The following is a 22034-nucleotide window of genomic DNA, read 5'->3' as shown; positions in this document are numbered from 1 at the left end:
TTTGGTGGCATTAGTAGGGATAAGGACGCACTTCAATACCTAGGTGTACCTTTGCACCAAATACGAAACACCGGGCCTCATTGGTCATTGGCACTCCAAAAAGTTTACCTACGAGCCCACGCGTAGACGGGGAAGACAGGTGGTGTACTCACCAAGCACATTTACGGGTTTTCCCCCTGTGTTCTCGCTGAATGCCACGTGAAAGCGTCACGCGACCACTCACGCTCATCTAGCAGACCTGTGCGCACCTTGCTCATATGCTAAGAGTTACAAAAATTAAAGCATGCTCACACCAGTGCATAGCATCTCACTTCTAGTACACCAATAAGCCTGTGGCCTCCAGTGTTCACGTAAAAAATCACAGCTCCTTGTCGTCCGCCCTCACGCCAAATCAAGGAATACATTCAAATACTCCTTGATGGCCAGGATATCCAAGCACCAGCGTCAACATCCTGGGCCCACATCTCGAGGCTAACACCAAGAGTGACGTCTCCTTGCAGCGCCTCAAAAACAACATTAATCAAACCGTACAGATGATCAGGCGAGTTGCCACCAAGAAGCAAGGCTCAAAATAATGCGGTACTTTTCGAATAATTGCAGCTTTTGTCCTCTCGAGAGTCGCTTACGTCAACCCCCTGTCTTCTCTGCTCTATATAATAATTAGAAAAGCGGTCGAGCAGGCCATTGGTCTTCTCATAAGTGCTTCCACACAGAGGCTGCTTAACACGGGCCTCCACAACGCGGTGGAAGAGCTGATAGAAGGCCATCTTTGTAACCAGAAGGTCCGACTCAGAACTGCGGTGGGTAACCGAATGCTTCACCAGATTGGCTGGGTAGCCCAGAATGTCACTCCGCTTGACGTACTCCCAGACTCTTGGCGACTAAAACTTAAGATGCTCTTTTTGCTTAGAAATATAAACCCCTCACATGACGAGAGTCACCGAAAAGCACGGGCTCAAGCGCTAAACACCACGTTCGGTGGGGTTCATGCAGTTATCTACACAGACGCCTCCAAACATCCAGGGCAGCAATGCGCCATCATCGTAGCTACCTCCAGAACCAACCTCCTTGCGTCTACCTCGCTTAGGACCCAAGAAATGACGGCAGCAGAAGAGGCAGCCATCACCCTGGGTCTCACTCAACCAGGGGGTTCGGAGGGTAGTCACCGATTTCCAGCCAGCCTACTTGAATTAACAGTCGGGTTGGGTGTCCTCACCTGCACTGCCCGTGCTAAAAAACCACTCCCCAAACGGTTCCATTCAGCTCGTCTGGACCCCCCCTCATGGTTTAATAGAGGGCAACAAATACGCCCACACAAAAAGCCTGCGCTTTTACCTCCCGTGCTATGGAGCTGCACGAGGACAGTCACCCGCTTGTGACGTTCAGGGAGATAACCCAGCATTATCGCCTTCTGAGACAGACCGTACCTTCGCCTTACCCTGACGTTTCCAGAGAACAACAAACTAGCCTACGGCTCATAGAATCCGGGCTCCTTCCCACAGCCTACGTGTCATCACTTAATGCATCCGAGTCGCTACGACGCTGAATGTAAATTTTGCTCAGAAGTAGGAACACCCCACCCGGAAATCGGGGTGTGCGACTTTAGCCCTGAGCATGCTCCTCTCTTTCCGTCAACTACCCAACAAGAGCACTGGGGGAGGCTGCTGTCCAGGCCCTCTCAACCTACCCAGCTTCAGAGGGTGGACAGAACACAGGCCGCGCGGTCTGCATATGGGCCCCACAGAAGAAGGAATCACTCCTGAGGGCGGCACTCTGGGCCGTTCAGAAATCTGAACAGAAGTATTTCTTCCTCCTTCTGCTCCTTCTCTGCCGCAAATCTCGTCGCCTCTGTCTGCCTCTCAGAGATGGAGAAGTCAGATCGTCTAGCACCGTGTTGGCGTTAATTTTATAAAAAAAGTTTCCACTCTTGTACTACACCAATACAACTCAACCAAACACCGTTCATGCATCACGTATTGATTTAACCTTACCAAGAATACCTCTTTGAAGTGATAAATGGTGTGGTTAAGTGCAATTCACTTTTCTCTGGTTTTACTATGTGTAGAGCGATGTGAGTGAATTTAAGTGACGTCGCATGGACAATCGTTATGGGTGCCATTTACAGCTTTGCTTTCCAACCACATTCACGGGGTGGATTGGCGCGATTTTTTTCGATTTTGGTTATTTTGTTTTATCGTTGTTTTATCGTATTCTGATTTTATCATGCGTGTCTTGGGTGTGCGTGGCGTGACCTCAAGAATGTACCGGTGTGCGCACGATTTCTGTGTATATATATGCCTTCTTTTCCAAATAAATCTTAGTTGGAATTTTCGCGTGTCCCTGTGCCTCTCGTCGTCCCTCGTTTATGTTTTGCTCTTCGAATGGTCTTGTTGAGTCTAGATGAAGAGTCGGACTCGCTCGGCGCTGAAGCGGGGTTCCTATGGCAGGAAGGAGACGAAGGCTTAGCCGATGCAACCGCGGCCACTTCAGCAAAAGGCGAGGTGACCTTCGTGACTTTGTCTGCCAGCGTGGCGAATGTTCTAGGTCCATAGTAGCAGCAGTGGCACATTTGAAGGTAGGAGCTGAAGGAAGAGCTCATGCAGAAGTGTGTCATCCATGGCGTGAGAGTGCATGCCAAGAAGTTGCTTGGTGCGCAATAGCAGTTGGCTTGGCCTGCGGTCACCGTGCTCCTTGGAAGAGAGCTGCTGTGCGCTCCAGGAAAGCAGCCTTGAGCTGGTCGTAAGGCACTGCTGGGCGGTTGTGGTTGAACGAAGTGAGGATGTCGGAGATATCCTCTGCGGATGTCGGTAGAAGGGCACCGACGACGTGAAAAAATTTGGTTTCTTGAGAGGTGATCCGAGTCAGCTGGAATTGAGGCTCTGCTTGCAGAACCCAGGTCCTCGGGTTGCGCTGCAAAATTGCGGAAGCCGGACGCTGATGGCTGAGACTGCTTCGCCGGCTTCGTGCCAACGGGTTGAGTACTGGTTGTCGAGGGACTTGACTCTACATTAGCCTTGGTGGAGTGTTCCGGAGGGTCACCAGTTGTGGGGCGCTATGTCGGGGCAAGGGAAAGTAGCCTCAGGCAGGACGATCGTTCGACGCAAGGCAAAGCAGATGCTATTTTGTGAGCACAGATGGAGAACCTGTGTCGTTGTGCGCTCTCGAGCGGACGCGCAGCCTGTGACGCCATAGCGCTGGGGCGGCCGCACGAGGTCCGGCGCTCGATAAAGCTAGGTCGCTGGAGCTGCTGCTACAGGGAGGATGCGGGAGAAGTGGGGAAAGCAGGGGAAATTGGGAGAAGAGCGGTAAGGGATCGATGGGGGGCAGGGAAGTCGAGAAGAATAAAACGGGAGGGAGGGATTGGTAACTAGAATATACGAGTAAGAGGAGGGCGAAGAGGGGTAGGGTGACAATTTGAGGGAACGAGGCGGACGGCGTACGTCATTTAGCAGTTTCTTGGCCTCTTATACGGCTCTTTCCGCCATACCATTTGAGCGCGGGTGATATGGACTGGAGCAAACGTGGCTGGTGCCAACCTTACCAAGGAAGTCCCGAAACTGCTGGCTGGTGAACGGTGGTCCATTATCGGTGCAGAGTTGGAGCGGAAACCCATGAGTCGAAAAGGTGTCTGCGAAAGCGGAAATCACATGTTCAGCAGCTGTCGACGTCACTGCTCTGATTTCAAAGAAGAAAGAATAGAAATCCACGACAACCAAGTACTCGTTTCCGTTATGGTAGAAACAGTCGGCGCCAACGACCTGCTATGGTAAACTGGAATTTCGTGACTCATTAAAGGCATTCGAGCATTTCTGAGCCTGTGCTTCTGGCATACTGGGCAACGCCGCGCTGCTTCTACAATGTCATTGTTTATGTTTGGCCAATACTGTGCAGCTCGCGCGCGTGCCTTCATCTTTTCCGATCCACCGTGCGCAGCGTGGGAACAACAAATAATCTCGCCACGCATCTTTGGAGGGATGATAAGGCGGTTACTGCGTAGAACCAAACCTTCTTGTGTGTGAAGTTCCTCTCGGAAGGCGTAGTAGCTGCGTAGTTCCGGGATGACGTCATTTTTGTTGTCTGGCCAAGTTGTGCTTGCGTAGTGGTGAAGTTGGAGAATTGTTGGGTCCGTGGCCGTCTCTTCTTGTACCTGTATCAGCCGCCTGTCTGAAATGGGCAGGTTAGCGATGACGTTGACGTGAAAGTGTTCATCCTGCTCCTTTAGAGCGGATGCATTTGAAAAGCGCAATAACGCGTCAGCAATGAAAAGATCTTTCCCCGGCGTGTACTTGACAACTATCGGGTACTTTTGCAGGTTGAGGCGCATGCGCTACAGTCGGAGGGGGCACTGATACAACGGTTTGCAAAAAATTGCTTCCAGTGGTTTGTGATCCGATTCCACTACAACTTGCGGCTGCCCAAATAGGTAGTCGTGGAATTTTTCGCAACTGTGAACAATAGCCAGCATTTATTTTTCGATCTGAGCGTACCTCTGTTGCGTTTCCGTTAGAGAACGAGACGAATACGCTAGGGGGTGGCCATTCTGAATTATTACTGCGCCACCTCCACTTTTACTTGCGTCGACGGACAATGTGATAGGTTGGCCCTTTGTGAAGTGCGCCAGCACTGGAGCTTTTGAAAGCGCCTCTCGGAGAGCCATAAAGCTCTGTTGGTGGCGGTCCTCCCAAACCCATGCGACATCCTTTTTCAAAAGCTCTTGTAATGGAGCGGTAACCGTCGAAATGTTCGGAATGAACCGGGAGACGAAGTTGACCATATCCAGGAAGGTCTGCAGCTCTTGTCGCTTGTCGCTTTAACTTGTAGGATGTCGTGCAGCCTGTCCGGGTCCAAGCTCAGCCCATCACTTGTCAGAACGTGCCCTAGGTATCTGACAGTGTCCTGCAAAAAACGGCACTTCTTTCGATTTAGCTTCAAATTGTGCTGTCGGCATCGCTGCAGAACGTTTTCCAGGTTCCTGTCATGTTCCTCTTTGGTACGGCCCCACGCAAGAATGTCGTCCATTACGACGGCAACACCTTCGAGGCCTTCCATAACCTTGTGGATTGCACGCTAGAAAACTTCCGGAGCAGACGATATCCCGAAAGGCATGCGTAGAAACCGGGAACGGCCGTAAGGAGTGCTCATGGTGCAAATTCGAGAGCTCTCACCATCAACTTTATTTGCCAGAACCCTGACGCAGCGTCTCGTGTTGAAAAATACCGAGCACCGCCAAGGGATGGCGCGATATCTTCCAAAGTCGGCATGGGGTAGTGCTCCCTCAGTAGAGCTTTGTTTAGTTCTGTAGGGTCCATGCAAATTCGCGTCTTGCCGTTCTTTTCGACCACCACCATGTGGCTAGACCACTCCGTTGGCTTGGTTACTTTTTTGATCACCTGCGCTTCTTCCATGCGGTCAAGTTCCGCTGTAGTTTTTTCCTGTAGCGCTATTGGGATCCTTCTTGCCGGCCTAATCACGCCTTGGGCTTCTGGCTTAAGCTTCATGTGATAGGTAACACCTGTGAGCATGCCTAGGCCATTGAATACGTCTTCGTAAGGTTTCGCAACTTCGTAAAGCTGTGGTTTGCTCCACCGCCGCGAGTTAGCGCAGTAACCCAGGCTGTTCTGCGACAGAACCACTGAGTTTTACGGGAACGTCGTCTTCAACGACGAAAAAGTTAGCTTCTAGGCTAGACTCTCCGGCGACAACTAGGCGTATGCGTCGTGTTGCCTTTTTCTGGTGGCAAAAAAACGTATTCAGCGCGACGTCGCAACTCTCGTCTCTTTTGTCGGGTATTTCATGCAGTTTTTTTTCGATATCACCGAACAAATGGCACCGGTGTCAAGTTTGCACAAGACGGGCGTTCCTTCTATTTTCACTGTCGCAGACCAGCGATCGCCTTTCTCGGCGTTAAGTGATAACGCGTCAATCCAGAAAGTTTCTTCCTGGGCTTCAACTGCTGCAAGCCTGTCTGTGCTTACGCGCGCCTTATTACTTCTCGTTCTGCACGCGACAGCGAAACGATTTCTTTGGCCACACTTGTTGCACGTGCGTCCTTTCGCCGGGCATCTGCGATTGGCCTCGTGCTTTGTGGCGCACCTGCCGCAACGCCTCAGTTCTTTTTCGGAGACTGCATTGATATTCGATTTGCCATGCGTCCCTGCTTGAATTGCCTCGCATTGCTCTTTGCCCTGTTCTCGGGTGCGGCATATTTCCACTGTTTTGGCAAAATTCCCGTTCTCCGAAATAAGCCTTTCCTGAAGGTTTTTATTGCTCACGCCAAGGATAATTCTGCTCCGTAGCATGCGTTCTTCCATTTCGCCAAATTCGCAACTCTTGGCCAATACCCTCAGTTCGGTTAGCCAATCATTAAAGCTTTCTCCGTCCCGCTTTTCGCGTATTCTAAAACGATACTCGTGGTACGCTAGGTTAAGTGACTGCTTGTAGAATGCTTCAAACTTCTTCTTTAAGACTGCTAAGTCCGACTTCTCTTCGCCTTCCTCAAACACAAACGTGCTGTAGGTTTTACGAGCATCCTCTACAATAACCATGAGAAAGGTGGCGGCCTGTACCTCTTTAGGCTGCTGGTTCAGGCAGGTAGCCACGGCGAACAGCTCGAACTCCTGCTTCCACGTTGTCCAGCTCTGCCACACGTCCGCGGAGGTATCCAGGGCTTTTGGGGGTGGAAGTAGCGTGGTGACCGGGGCTGCTTGCTGGCGTGGTGGGTCGGCCATGGCGAAGTTCTGCGAAGCGAAGCTGAAAGCCGCCCGGCGTGGCTTGCTATCTCGTAGATCTGCTGCTGTCGGCAGCCGCTGCCGCTCTTGCTATCGGCCGTCGTCGGTCTTATCGGCCACCGCTGCCACCATGTAGCACGCACAAAGGTTGGTCTGGCAATCGGCATTTATTGACAGAGACGGGCGCTTATATACACGGCTCGGTAGGGGGCGTATAACAAGATTCAGGCAAGCGTGCATGACTGCGCACGGTTACAGTAATATGAATGCCTAATTCAAAAATTAAATGACTCAAGCTGTTTTAAACAACAGCATGCAGCTCTCAGGACCAAAGCTTTGTGTCATTCAAGACTAATCTGCCAGATGTCGCTACCTGCACCAGGGTGGCCGGTTAGCCGAAATACTAAACTGGCAACGGCTTACCAGGCCATGGCATGCCGTTTTCAGCAGTAAACGGAAATTCTGGCTCCCTGTAGCACGGTGACGTAAACACTGTAATGGTATCCTAAAACTGCCTATTTGTGGCGACTCGTGCCAACGCCGCCTGTATAAACAGTGCCTAACGCGTGAGCGAAAAATGGCCAAACAGCCACTCTCCTGTTGCTCTCTCCTACCCTTCCCCGCTCCGTAGCCTTCCAGCGTGCTTTCGTGTCCGCCAGCCAGCGCCGCTTCTCGGAAACTATGCAAAATAGTGGAAAGTTTGCTTAGCGTTCCCGAGGCGGCGCTCCTACGCCTTGTTGTTTTTCACCATGCCTGTCTGTCTTGGTCTGTCACTGATAAAACTTCCTTTGTCACGAAGCAAAATCCCTTGCGCTGCCGCAGGCTGATGCCGGCTTTGCGCGCTTATCTACTGGGATCACAGGCCCTGAAATTTTCTGAGTGGGGCATCCCACCTCTATCCCCTCCGCATTTAGGTATTGTTTTGACCCCGCTGTTCGCACTCCGCATCGGTACGCACTTCTAAAATTGAGGACTGTACTGTAGAAGCGCCCGGACAGCGTGGCGGGATCCCAGCGGCTTATCCTTTTGTTTCCTATAATTTTCTGAAGTTTACAAGCACGTGATATTATTGGAAAGTACTCGTAGAAGTGTGAGCGCATGAACAAAAAACGTGCACGCAAGATATTCTTCTCTAAATACTCCAGAAAGAAAAATATCAGTAAAATAATGGCTGCCCCAGCAGAAAATAACGTTTTTCTGTTAGCTATATGTCTACCCGACAATCAGTATGTTCTTACACTATTTCAGTCCGCCTCCGTCTTTATCTTTGGAAAAATGCAGCAAGTATGAAGCGAGTGACACGTTGAACGAGATCCCCAGTGCGCCACAGAACTAGCACCCCGTCTCGGCTAAGATGTAAGCGAAACGGCCCTTGAAGCCCAACAGGCAAGCTGACAGACACACGTCGTAGAAGTGGGTGCAGCGTTCGCGACTCGCGAGCAGTGACGTAAGGCGAGATGTCCGCCGGCACGCGCCACATAGCGGATCAGTGCCTGAACTAAGCGTCCCAACCCTTCCCATTGAAAAGCGCGCGACGCGTCAGGCAATGTTAATACAGGCGGCGTTGCTCGTGCAGATAGTTTGCAGCAAAATTGTTTACCTCATGCACCCCTGTATGCAAGGCCGTTCCCAAAGGGATTATCCCAGTGACCGGAAAATGTGCGTGTACCCAGCGTGGGTAGGGAGACAGGGCGTGGTGATTTCGTGCCAAGTGGCACTCGAGGCAAGTGGCACACTCGGCTGTGCAGAGGTGGCCGCGTGAAGGGAACTCCGGAGTGCCGCAAAGCTTCCCCATTGCACGGCGCCAGGAACGAGAAGCGGCGCAACGCGTAGGAACAGATCTAAGGCACTCAGAAGCGTAAAAGCGTATGCCAAATCGTCTGAAGTGGCGGGGTTACAGAGCCCTTCGACACCGCTCTGCGAAAAGGCTTCGGAGGCGTTAAGCTGGATTCATGCTTTCAGGCAGGCTTCTGGACATTTATGAACTCACGACCAGTTGCAACTGCTTAGTTGCCCTGGGCCCTACCCGTACACATGCGATATCATACAAACGTCCCGCGTAAGGACGTAAATTGTGAGATTGGGTCTGTGCGTGTTTCATTCGCAGTTTGGCCGTTTTAGCTTCGACAAGCGCTTCCTCACGGGTACGCGTGCGCTGCAACGAGAAGCAGAGCGGAGTAATTGTCCATTTGTAGGATCAAATTTCTGTCAGCAAAGTACAGAAAATGATCTGGAAGAATACTTGTCAATGCTGGAATTTGGGCTAGTTGGTTGGAGCAATGAAACACGGTATAAACAGCGCAGCTAGAGACGCAGCGCGAAGAAAGAGAGACACGGGACCAGTCGCTGTCCAGCGCTAGTCCTATGTCCCTCTTTCTGGGCGTCCCGTCTCTGGCTGCGCTGCTTATATCGTGTTTCATCTGGAAAAAATAGGGGCGAACTGCTCATAACGTCTCATGTGTTTCTGTTTTTAAAGCAAGTTGGTAATGGCTAGAAACCAGTGCATTTTTGTTTTACGTCCTCAAAAACCACCTTCCGGCAAAGCCTACTTGATCCACACGTTTTTCGAGTGCGAGGCTTTGCCTAAAAAGAAACATTCGTGTCTGTGCGTCGCATGCTTCTTTCTTTTGTGCGCGTGCTTGCTTATGGGCGGCTGCTGCCGAAAGAGGCGTCCATCGCCGGTGCATAAACCTGAACTCAGCCAGCCAAACAGGTGAAAAAAAGGCAGAAAGACGCCATTCACTATTTTGAATTTCATCTAACACGTGTAGTCACAATGGGGAGACCACGTTTAGTTCAAACTCCCGGGCGCCCGGGACGTGTAAAATAGATATTCGGGACAGGTTAGGGCTGCCTAAAGGCGCCCACTATAAATGGGAACTTCGGCTACTCTTTCGACTCCAGAATATCTATCAAGATTCGGTGCTGTCGAGGAATAGCTAGTCGCAACACGACTTCTGCAGGTGTTCGTACCATACAGTTTCATACTAATATACACTAGAGGGAAATCTGGCGCAACTGTCTAGGGCAGCCGCGCTTCAGCGAGCGTTCCGTCATGTACCAGGCAGGCACCTTCCACTTGTCCTTGGCATGGCTCACGAACAGGCTGGAAAGTCGCCTCTGGGTGCAAAAAAAGCAATAATATTACTGCAGAAGAATAATCAAATATGTTTTGTTATTATATAATTAAAGATCCAGATAAATTTCTTTGTCATGGATTATTTACAAGCGTCATGCAAGATGAACATGAAAACAATGTTACCCGTTTTTGTTGATTTTGGCTTCGAGGTAAAAAAGAAGCCATGAACCTAACCAAGCCAAGTAGGCGAGGAACGTCGCTAGCTTCAATAGCACCACCCACGGCGTCCCGGGTGCAGCGCCAGATTTTCCTGTAGTATATATTAGTATGAAACACCATGGTTCGTACCACTGTTCCAAATTCCGCGTCACGTCCTCCTCGCTGGTCGCCCACTTCAGGGGAGGAATGGGCAATGACTGTCGTTTTCCTTTCCAGAGCCTCCACGGCTGGCCGGAGGCGAAGGAGCAGTGCTCGAAAAAGTGGTGCTCGCGCAGCACCCCTTCTCGTTGTCCTGCGAGGCCGACGGCGTGCCCCTGCCGGCCTTCGCTTGGCTGCACGAGGGGACGCCGCTGCCGCGGGACTCGCTCACTTCGGTGCGGGGCAGCTGGCTGCACGTGAGCGCGGCGCAGAGCCACCATGCGGGCCGCTACCTCTGCGAGGCGAGCAACGTCGGGGGCGCCGTGCAGCTGGCCTACGACGTCGCCGTGTGGGGTGAGAGAGGGCGCCGCTCACTGCGCTGCGTTGTCCCTTCTTCTTCCAGCACTCATTTGGCGCCACCGCCAGCTAAAAGAGTAATGACGCGAAATTTTCCTGTGACGTTTTCTTCGCTGCTATGGGTGCCACTAGCCCACTAATCAAAAAATGACACATTAGACGGTCGAGCGCAGCGTAAACATTCATTCACGCGGTCGTTTTTTTGCATGTCAATTTCGCTTTCGACAAAACGAACGCCGAGCGGCCGCCATGAGAGGAGGTATCACGTGACATCACCGTTCTTTCCACACCACGGCCGCCATCCCCAGCCAGCGCGTCTGCTGCGTCACGGGAGCCCCGGCGTCGGCAGTTTGGGGCAAGGAGGGTTGCAAGCTGGGCTAGCTGGTAAGACATTCTTGGATAAAACCAGCGCGAACTCAGGCAAAGACGAAGGAAGTGCAACACAAGGAGAGCCGCTGGATGTCTGGAAGAGCTTTGGGCAAGTAGCAGATGATGTGATGCCGGCCCGCTCCGGTTTTTCTCCTGCGGGCAGAGATTAAAATGGGTTTGAAACATGTTATACTGAACGGCTCCTGTTGAAACTTAGTGGGACATATCTCCTGATAAAAGGAAGCATTTTGCATAGTTATCTCTGCTATGAAATTTGGTTTCACTACTCTTTTAACGCATCGCGGCAAACAACCCTTGCACGTGACGTTCCGTCACTTTGCCTATGCAGTTTTGTAACCATAAATAAATGTTACACTACATGTCGCAAAAGGCGAAATCGAGCTGGTCTGAATAAGAAGTTTCCCAGGTGTTGGGTAACTTGCAAATAACACCCGATTTTGACTGCATTTTACTAGAGAAAAAGAGACGCGGACGAAGAAGAAGTACACAGGACACTCGCTAGACTACAACTACTACTACAACTAGACTACTACAGTTGTAGTCTAGCGAGTGTCCTGTGTACTTCTTCGTCCGCGTCTCCTTTTCCCTAGTAAAATGCAGTCAGATAACAACCAACTAGCCCAACTTTCTGCCTTAGCTGTAACACCCGATTCGCCATAGGACATTCAGGCGAATTTTATGCTTTTTTTCACTCTCAGCTTCGTCGTCTTTGCGTGAGCACATGCACAAGACCTGTTATGCACGCCTACATTGTAGGCCTTCAATATCAGTTGTATTTCACTGTTACCTCATATATGACCGCCAGCAGTTACTCCTTGATTGATATATCGCCGTGTCGAGTACTAGGTCATTTTTGACTGGATGGTACAAGTCCGGTTTACGTTTCTGGTTGTAATGTGCCTTCATAAGTAAGGCACCTTCGCTGGCCGAATGGATTAAAATTTTAAATTTATAATTTTTAAAAGAATCTACGTCACGAGCGTAATATATGAAAAATCTAAACCGTTATCGAAGTATAAATATTGGAATGCATTGTAACGCTGCAGGTCGGAAAGTGTTGGACTTAATGCAAATCACCATGACATTTCACTGAGTTCCTTTCGTCAGCATGACTTTTATTATAAGCTGAACAAAGGATGGAAAACTAAATGTGAGAACTCCCAAATAACGCCACGAAAGCTCAACATGGGTCAAAATATAGTATAGACTACTGGCATGGCATATATTAAAAGTCAGAACTCTTATACCCCTTCTACACTAGGGTCCAAATGTCATTTGAACCAAATGTCATTTGACTCAAATGCCAAGTTGTGCTGCTACACTAGGTTTTTAAATGCCATTTGGCTCAAATGACATTCGAGCCAAATGAGCACCGAGAGAGACATTTAAGATTTCAAATGCCATTTCCAGCACTCTCGGACGCAGCGTCTTCGATCGGCAATAAAAAATATAGTACTTCCGTACGTAAAACAAACAAAATATTGTTGTTTGTAGAACTTTGTTCGCTGTTTATTTACTTAAAATACGAAATCAACATATTTAATTTTCATACGCTCAAAACCAGTGGGTCAGTTGCAAAAAAAAAAGAACAACGCAAGACAGCCATATTTAGAGTCAAAACTGGTGTCTCTTCTAATTTGAAATCATTTTACTGCCTCGGACTGCTCCTAAGTTTGATTGTTGTATTAGTGTACGGAAACGGAACGGGGCAACAACAGCACCACTACAGCACAGCGAACAGTTGTGAAAGCTTTCAAATGCCATTGAAATTGTAGTGTAGCACCGCGGATTCTGAATGGCATTCGAAGCAACCCGTTTGAGTTAAATGACATTTGGTTCAAATGACATTTGGACCTTAGTGTAGCAGGGGTATTAGATATTTCGTGAAGGTCCCATGAATTCTCTCCTCGACTCAAGAAAAAAAATTAGGAGTGGCTTAGCTCGGCTATGACAGGGTATACGTAGCGTGAGCTAAGGTTTATCTGGTTATTCTTAGGTTTCCTGGTTGTCTAGGATTAGCTGATTATGCTGACTGCTGCTAAAACAATTTTAAATCCAATCCAATCCAATCCAATTCAATTCAGTCCAGTCCAGTCCGGTCCAGTCCAGTCCAGTGACTGCTCTTCGCGCACGCGCATCGCGGCTTTCCAGGAACCACGCGAATCGGCTGGGAAGCGGCTCCTGCGCCGCGTCAGACTTAGCTACCGCGCAACGGAGGCGCACAGATAGGCACTCGCCGGCGCCAGTGCGTCTGCCGTGGCTATGAGGTCACTCCTCTGGAATGTGCAGACCCAATTTAACACAATACAATTTTATCCAATCCAATCCACGCTAATCTAAGCCAACACAATCCAATCCAAGCCAATCCAATCCAATCCAATTTAGGCCAATCCGATCCGGTCCGATCCAAACCAATTCAATTCTCTTCGCGATTGCGCAGAACGGTCCTTCACGGCCCACGCGAAACTGCTGAACCTCGGCCAGTGTAGCTTACGCTACAAAAAGTTAATCTTATGGGATGTACAAGAACAAACCCACTCTATCCATGGGAAATCGCCCTCCTATAGAGCCATCATAAGTAGGCTATAACAAGAGACAAATTTTTGACAGCGAATGTGTCGTCTGTTTTAACATTTCCAAATATATTTGAAGTTACCTGACTAGTTCGCATCGCCAGATATTAATATTAGTTACCAGATTTCAGCTCCCGTGCGGCAACGTGTAGATCGTGCAAAGCCGCCGAGGTGTAAATGACCACCTCAGAGGAAATGAAGAATGGCCTCGCGCTTGCCGTGGAATGTGCTTTCCTCTCACCGTTGAAACATTTTTTGAAGGGGTGACACTGGGGCCCGTAAACTCATGAAGCGCTTTTGATTCAAAGGAAGAGTGCAGGCCGGCACTCTTATCGAATATGCAGCAAGGTAACGGGGTTGGTCTTGATCAGGCTACCTTTGATAATATCTATTAGGGTTTCGTGTTGTTTCTGTGTGTTCGTGAAAGACTTGCTTCAACCGCCGTCTTTCACCAGGAATAAATAGTTGTGAGTAGCGAATCGCTCTCCCTCTGTGTGTCCCGTCTTTACTGTTCTTTGCTTCACGCCTTCAACAGGGTGCATTTTCTCCGGAAAATACTATGCCCCACACACGAAACATTCGCTACGAGACTGCTTCGGCAACTCCGCCACACATACTATACTCGGTGACAACTTCCTGTGGCAAAGGAGAGAAAGTTACAAGATGGGGAAGCTAAGCGCTTTGTGTTACTGTTCCCGATAAATTGGTTTCGGTTTAACTTTCGGCGTGACAAATTTGCGTTTACTACAGCTCTTTTCTTCGCATGAGCTCCGTAGTTGAGTGCTCTGAACCATGACTACCGAGAATAAAGACATGTTTGTTGTATTGAACAGTTGTGTTTCTGTAACCTAGGTGGCGCTAGGCACCTTATGACGTCAGCTAACACAAGCTGTGTATAAACTCATCACGGGCTAATAAAAGATCAGTGTTGTTCGGGCACGACGGATGCGGTTTACTTCGAGGTGCCTCCGGCGCAGTCGGGCAGGGCACGCAAGGCGATACAACAGTGCGCGACGAGTGGTGACGTAACCGAACACGGGGAGCAATCAGCCTGCACCAACTGCCCGAATTCCTGCCGAAGCCGGGGAAACCGGCAATTCCTTGGACGCAGTGGCATCGCATTTTCAAGAATTATCTCCTAGCATCGGGTGTGACGCCCACATACCTGCGTGCCGTAAAGCTTTGTTGCTGCACTGTTTGGGTGTGGAAGGACAGCGCGTGTACTACGCATTGCCGGAGCAGAAACCGTAGACGCCGCCTGCAGCAGGAAAGGAAAAAAGCAGCACCAGCGACGAGTACGAGGTAGCGGTGGCTATCTCGTACTTGGGCGCCTTTTTGGACGCCTTCTTCACGGCTAAAACGAACGTCGTCGTGGAGCGGCATCGGTTCGTACAACGCACCCAAGTGCCTGGGGAGACCGCAGCAGCGTTCGCACGGCGTTGCACGAGCTGTCATCGAGTTGCGCCTTCGGTGAGCAAGTTGACGATTTTATTCCTGACCAACTTCTATCGAAAACGTGCAACCATGTTCTTCGGGAACGCCTAATTCTCCAAGGTACTTCGCTGACGCTCGAACGTGCGCTGGCTATTGCAAACAATATCGAACAAAAAACTAAATACTCACTTGAGCTGCAGGCATTGGCTGCGAGCTTCCAAAAGGTGGAAAAACGTCAGCTGCCGTGCGGTACAGAATCACGATTACCGCTGCCGGAGCCGCACAAGTCTTGCTTTCATTGCGGGTATATTCACGGCATTTCGCAGATTCCAAGTCATGCAAGGTGCGGGATAAAACATGCAGTAAATGCGGCAAACGAGCACATTTTGGGCCTGTCTGTAGGGGCGACATGCCAGACGAGCGGGCCCTCGTTGTCCGAGAAGTCGATACCTGCAGTACACCCGGCGATATCAACCTGTTGCTTCTCGCCCGGCAGAGCAACGCACGAATACACACAGAAGTCGTCGTGCAAGATGTACCCATAAGTTTCCTCATGGACACGTGCTCTGCGGTCTCAATTCTGTCGACCGCCACGTATTCAAGGGTAAAATGTCCTCCTATGCAGCTGACATCAGTGTCTCTTTACCATTTTTCTCGCCGCAGAATGAGCACCGTGGAGTTTTTCACGGCGCCAGCCATCTTCCAGGGTCGGCATTCCGAGATAGTCTTCCACGTCGTCAAGGGCGGCACCGACATCCTCGGCATCAACGCTATCGAAGCACCGCGGCTCCACATCGACGGTATGTCGTTGCAATGCACTCACATTGCGCAAGCGCCACAAGGCCTTGATCCTGAACTATTCTACCAATTTCCGCATTTGTTCGATGGGACTGGCAACATATTTTTTCGATGCGACGCTGAGAGCATCCCTTGTCGGCGGCCCTGTCCGTCCTGCGTGCGTCCGTCGTCGTCGTCGTCGTCGGCGTCTGCACTCTCCTCCGCTCAGCCCTCTCATCTCCGACAGCGAACACTCTCTCACGAGGGGCATTGGATTGGATTCGATTCGATTGACTTGGCTTGGCTTGGCTTAGATTGGAGTGGATTAAAGTGGATTGTGTTGGATAGTGTTGCGTCATAGCCGCAGCAGACGCACTGGCGCCGGCGCGTGCCCAGGTGAGAACGAACACTCTCTCAACATCTGCGGGTGTGCGGCCCAGCGCGCTCGCACTCCGCCGGTGGGCGGCGCTGCGTGTGGTGCGGCGCATGTGGAATACTCTCTCTCTCCGCGGTCTCCTCTCCTTCGGGCGCGCGGCGCATATAACCGGTGTGCCGCTCTCCGGCGGCCTTGCGGTCGACGGTTGCTCTCCGATTGCGCTTGAACCCCCCTCAGCGTCGCATAACACCAAGGTTCCCGCGAGGGGAGGTGGGCGTAATTTTTTCACCAGGTCAAGATAAGAGAAGGAATCACGCCTGTCGCGGCTAAGTTGCGCTGATTGCCATTTTCGGTGCGAGATCCGGTACCCGACGAGCTGCAGCGCCTTGAGCAAGATGATGTCATAGAAAAGGTTGATGCGTCGGAATGGGTGTCGCCAGTCGCAGCAGTTAAAAGAAAAAAGGGCAACACAAGGATTTGTGTCGATCTGCGCGAACCGAATAAAGCGGGCGTTGAAGACAAATTTCCTCTGCCGCACACGGAAGAACTACTGCACAAACTTCATGGCGCAAGGTACTTTTCCAAGATTGATTTAGCAGCCGCATACCAGCCGCATACGCCTGAGCCCTGAGAGCAGGGAATTGACTACCTTCATTACCGATAGTAGACTGCACAGATTCAAACGCGTTTGCTTCGGCCTTGCATCGGCACCGTCAGCCTTCCAGAAAATGATGGTCACTATTTTACAGAACTGCAAAAACACTTTGTGCTACATCGACAATGTCATTGTGTATAGAAGCGCATAAGACGAACACTTCAAGAATGTGAAACGAGGTTTGCATCTGATTTCAAAGTCCGGACTGAATCTGAATGACAAATGCATTTTCAATGTACAAGACATAGACTTCCTTCGTCACAGGATCAGTTCCAACGGGATACGCCCCTTACAAAGCAGCATCGACGATATCAAGGCTGCGCCAGCACCAAAAGATAGCAGTACCCTGCGCTCATTTTTGGGCATCGTAGGCTGCTACGCAAACTTTGTGCCTGATTATGCGGTGCTTGTCGAGCCTCTTCGCGAGTTGCTACGAAATAATGCCACATTAACTTGGAATGATGCGCGACAAGCTTGTTTTGAGCACTTAAGAAGTTCCGTGGCCGCAGGATGTTTACAGCCATTCGATCCTGCAGGTGACATTATTGTCAGTACAGGTGCCTCATCTATTGGTTTAGGAGCAGTGTTGCAACAGAAAAGCAGTGATTAGCTAGCAAGAATTGCTTTTGCTTCTCGCAGGCTTGCCCCACAGGAACAAAAGTACTCCGCTGGGGAACTGGAGGCCCTTGCTTGTTTGCGGGCTAGTGAACACTGGAGAATATACCTTTGGAGTCGCCCATTCACACTGCGTATACGGATCACCAGGCTCTGGTCACACTCCTGAGTACAAAGGGAGTAGGTCGTCGTCTATTCCGTATAGCAAGGTGGCATACCAGGCTGCTCGCATAGAACTTTACGATTGAATTCCAGAACGGTGATAAGAATGTGCTTGCTGATGTTCTTTCAAGGATGCCCCTCCCGAGTTCTGTGGTGGAGGATGAGAGAGGAGAGAGCGTTTGTGTGGCCTCCACATGCGTTACTCATGCGAAGTTTGCCACTCAAACCATGCAGGACCCACTGCTTTAACAGGTCAAAGGTGGGTGACTTCGGCATGGCCTGCAGTGAAGATGTTGCCTGCAGAGGCAGTTCCGTTCTACCGGGTTCGGATTGAGCTCTCAGTCGTTGGAGACCTGCTGCGAGGAGACAAATTCGTCGTACCTTCGTCCCTCGTATCACGGCTTCTTGAGGCAGCCCACGAGTCCCATCCAAGAATAACAAGCACAAAGCAACGACTACGTGAACAATACTGTTGGCCTGCTCTGTGCAGCAAGCAGAGCAATTGATTGCTTCTTGCGGGGTATGCCAATCAGTTGACAAGTGTGCAAAACCGTCGACTCCACCCCTGAAGCCAGTTGCATTCCCATCTGCACCATAGCAGAAGCTATGGATCCATATTGCCGGCCCTTTTTCGAATGTGCCTGCAGACTCTCGCTTTACTATTACTGCCTTCGATTACTTCAGCTAGTGGCCAGAGGTTTGTTTCTCGGTGAAAGGGACTACTGTAGCAGTCATCTTCTTTATATCCAGACGAGATCAGGACGGACCATTGTTCTCAGTTTACAGCCTCCGAGTTGGACAGTTTTCTCAAGGAACACAGCATCGCCCATGCGTATTCAGCAGTCTACCACCCACAAGCTAACGGCCAAGTGGAAAGGTTAAATTGGGTACTGAAAGAGATCATTCAAGTCTGCACACGAGAACGTCGGCCTTTGAAGGAAGGTATCACCGAGTACCTGGGAGTCTACCGTTTCACGCCACATGCCACCACAGGAGTAAAGCCTTCCGTCGTTCTTCATGGCCGTCATCCCAGAACAAAACGTGATCTTGTGGGAGCAGACGGCAAACAGTTTTCAAGCAAAGCTTTTTACCTCTACCCCCCAAGGATTCCTTCGCGACCGTTGGGGTCACCAGAAAACTCCAGCGAACAAATAAAACAATTTACTGGCACCGCCGGGAATCGAACCTGGAACTAACAGACTAACAAAGCGAGAGCCCGTTGTCTTACCGATTTAGCTACGAGCCCACGCGAAGACTAGAAGACAGGTGGTGTACTCACCAACCACATCTACGGGTTTACCCCCTGCGTTCTCGCTGAATGCCACGTGAAAGCGTCACGCGACCACTCATGCCCGTCTAGCGGCCTTGTGCGCACGTTGCTCATGTGCTAAGAGTTACAAAAATAAAAGGAAGCTCACACCAATGCATGGCATCTCACTTCTAGTACGCCAATGAGCTAAAGCATGTGGCCTCCAGTGTACACGTGAAAAATCACAGCTCCTTGACGTCCGCCCTCACGCCAAATCAAGGAATACATTCAAATACTCCTTGATGGCCAGGCCATCACTCCAAGCCCCAGCATCACGATCCTGGGCCTACATCTCGAGGCTAACACCAACAGTGACGTCTCTTTGCAGCCGCTAAAAACAGCATCAATCAAAATATACACATGATCAGGCGAGTTCCCACCAAGAAACGAGACCTAAAAGAATCCGGTACCTTTCGAATAATTGAAGCTTTTGTCCTCTCGAGAGTTACTTACGTCAACCCCCTGTCTTCTCAACAAGGAAGACATAGATATGCTCTATATAATAATTATTGGACGGGTTCTTTTACGACGGAGACAATGTCATTACAGCAAATTAGAAAAAGTAAAGGGCCAAGAACGCTACCCCGAAGGACTCCGGAGGTGACAGGAAGATTCCAGAGATAGAACCGTCAATGTCTACATACTGGCTTTGATTTGACAAATAATCCGAAACCCATGCTTCGGATTAGGAAGATAGCTCGATTATATGAATCTTGTGAATTAGTTCATGTTGCGGCACCAGCTCAAACGCTTTGGTGAAGTCTAATTAAATTGCGTCTACTTGCCCACAAGTGGGGAGTGTCGAAGAGAAAAAAATAACAATTGAACATAATTTAGGGGTGCTTGAAATCCCCTTCCTAAATCTATGTTGCAAGAAAGATTGAATCTGGTGTTCTTCAAGAAAATTTAAGATAAGAGTTCCTACTATATACTCTAGAAGTTTCCATGAGGACGACAGACTATTTTTCATGTATATATTTCACGCTTGCTCAATAAAATTTAGTTGGAAGTTAGCGCGTGTCCCTGTCTCTTTCTATGTCCCTGTAGTTTTTGGCGCTTAAGAAGTCGTGACAGAATATCATTTGGACGATAGTTAGCAAAAGAAAGAAGGCCACCTTTTTAAAGATAGGAACAATATGCGCCACTTTGACACCCTGAGGTATAATAGCAGATCTAATGGAGGCCTGAAGAATAATAACGAAAAAAGGGTTCCGTATAACGACGAAAGAGAGCGTTGGGTAAACCCTCGGGTCCTGGAGAAGATTTTAGCTTTAAATTGAGCAGCACGTTAAGCACGCCATCGTTATATCAAGGAAACTGGAATTATTTGAAGGGGGTACACCTAAACTAGAAAATACGCTCTGACAACATTGCTTACAAAGGCAAGCGATATCCCAGCCGTTCTGTGAAATCCTATTAATCTTCTTTTTACGTTCGCTGAAAGTACTCCGAAATTTCTGGGGGTCCTTTTCTATAAAATTTGGCAGAGCAGTATTAAAATAAAAACTTTTGGCCTGGCGGATCTCTTCCGCAAGTTTAAAAGGGGGAGAACGCTCATACCGCAAGCGCTTAGCTTTACGCTTTAAGTGAATTATGTTTCAACTGATGCGGGGGGGGGGGGGTTGTTCGTTTTATTTATTTTATTTATTTATTCACAATTCCTTACAGGCTCCTAGGAGCCTTGAGTAAGGGGGGGTAAATACAAAACTATGTGCAAGAGCATTAAAGCAACATAGTACATAAATCGCTATGTGCATTAATACAGGTGATGCAAGCATACAAACACGTGGTAATACGCACAGAAAGAAAACAAAGATTTCAACAATTTCAAAATATGACAATGGCGCCCAACCAGAAAAGTGAACAACCAAGTAAAAAGCAAACAAAATAAAAAAAAACAAAAAAAAAACAAGGCACAAAATGAACAAGATTGTAAATGTACTGTTGTACGTCATTAACATGAAAAATGTCGAGACACATGTTCCCGAAATCTAGTACTGTCAGTAATGGAAGCAATGGTATCTGGAAGGTCATTCCACATGGAAATAGCCCGAGGCAGTGCTGATGAATGAAATGCACGCGTGTTGCCATAAATGCGTGAAAAACTAAACTGATTATGAAGTCGTCTCGACATGCGCACCGGTGTTACTAGTGGTAATGGTGAAAGCCTACTATTACGAACATATTTGTGAAATAAGCAGAGGCGAGCAATGGACCGGCGTTTTTCCAGAGGCGGAAGTGAGGTATCTAATTTTATTTTTGTTACACTTGCTTTGTTTTGTTACACTTACACTATTTTTGTTTTGTTACACTAATTTTTGTTACACTTGCATGACGATCAAAAGTTCCTGAAATAAAACGGGCGGCTCTGTTTTGCACCGACTCCAACATCGTGGTTAGGTAGTTTTGAAATGGGGACCATATTGGGGACGCAAACTCAAGCTGTGGGCGAACAAAGGTCAAATAGGCTAACTTGCGAACGTCAGAAGGAGCTTTTCGCAAATTTCTCCGTAGATATCCTAAAGTTTGAGATGCTTTCGCCCTAATGGAAGTGATATGCAACGACCAGGATAGATTGGGTGATAGATGTACGCCAAGATACTTGTACGATGATGGTCGCGAAATCTGTTCATGGTTTAGTACGTAGGAAAAGTTAAAATTTGTTTTTTTGCGGCTAAATGACATTATTTTGCGCTTGGATATATTAAGGGTCATTTGCCACTTGTTACACCAACTGTAAATACGGTTAAGATCATTTTGTAACATGAGGTGATCATCAGCGCTGTTAATGGTGCGGTAAAGGATGCAGTCATCGGCAAATAGACGTATGGAAGATAATATGCTCGTGGGCAAGTCATTAATGTAAATAAGAAACAATAAGTTAGTTTTTGTGGGTATGAAACGGTCTACGCAAAAATAACACATGTTTTGAAATTGTTCCAAAGTACAGAAACATCATCATGATCAAAGTTAACAAGTTGGGCACTAAGGTAATTAAAAACTGCCACGTCATTGGCGCGCGCGAAATGTTTGCTCCTTAAAGGGACACTGAAGTGATATGTAAACATTGCGGGATTACTAGCGCAAATTGTAGTCCGGAGTCCCCAGGCCATGTTTCGACCACTCTAGGCGCGTTTACGCGATTTTATTTAGTAGAAAAACTAATTCGAAAACGCTGTCCTCCTCTCTTTACGCTCGCCCATTTTCTGTGGCGTTTTCGTG

General features: G+C 49.1%; 1 protein-coding gene across 1 annotated transcript in view; it reads left to right on the top strand.

The window, feature by feature from the left end:
- LOC144177904 (hemicentin-1-like) overlaps positions 1 to 22034 on the top strand; it is a 299755-nt gene that overhangs the window by 188724 nt on the left and 88997 nt on the right. The window contains exon 9 of the mRNA XM_077705496.1: positions 10243 to 10518. Coding sequence (XP_077561622.1) covers positions 10243 to 10518 — 276 coding nt within the window. The remainder of the gene's footprint in view (positions 1 to 10242; positions 10519 to 22034) is intronic.

Source organism: Haemaphysalis longicornis, unplaced genomic scaffold, assembly GCF_048455015.1.
Source record: "Haemaphysalis longicornis isolate Haplotype H1 unplaced genomic scaffold, Haemaphysalis longicornis Haplotype H1 scaffold_1, whole genome shotgun sequence".
Lineage (NCBI taxonomy): Eukaryota > Metazoa > Arthropoda > Arachnida > Ixodida > Ixodidae > Haemaphysalis > Haemaphysalis longicornis.
The sequence above is the reverse complement of the archived record's forward strand: the minus strand, read 5'-3'. Positions and strand labels throughout refer to the sequence as shown.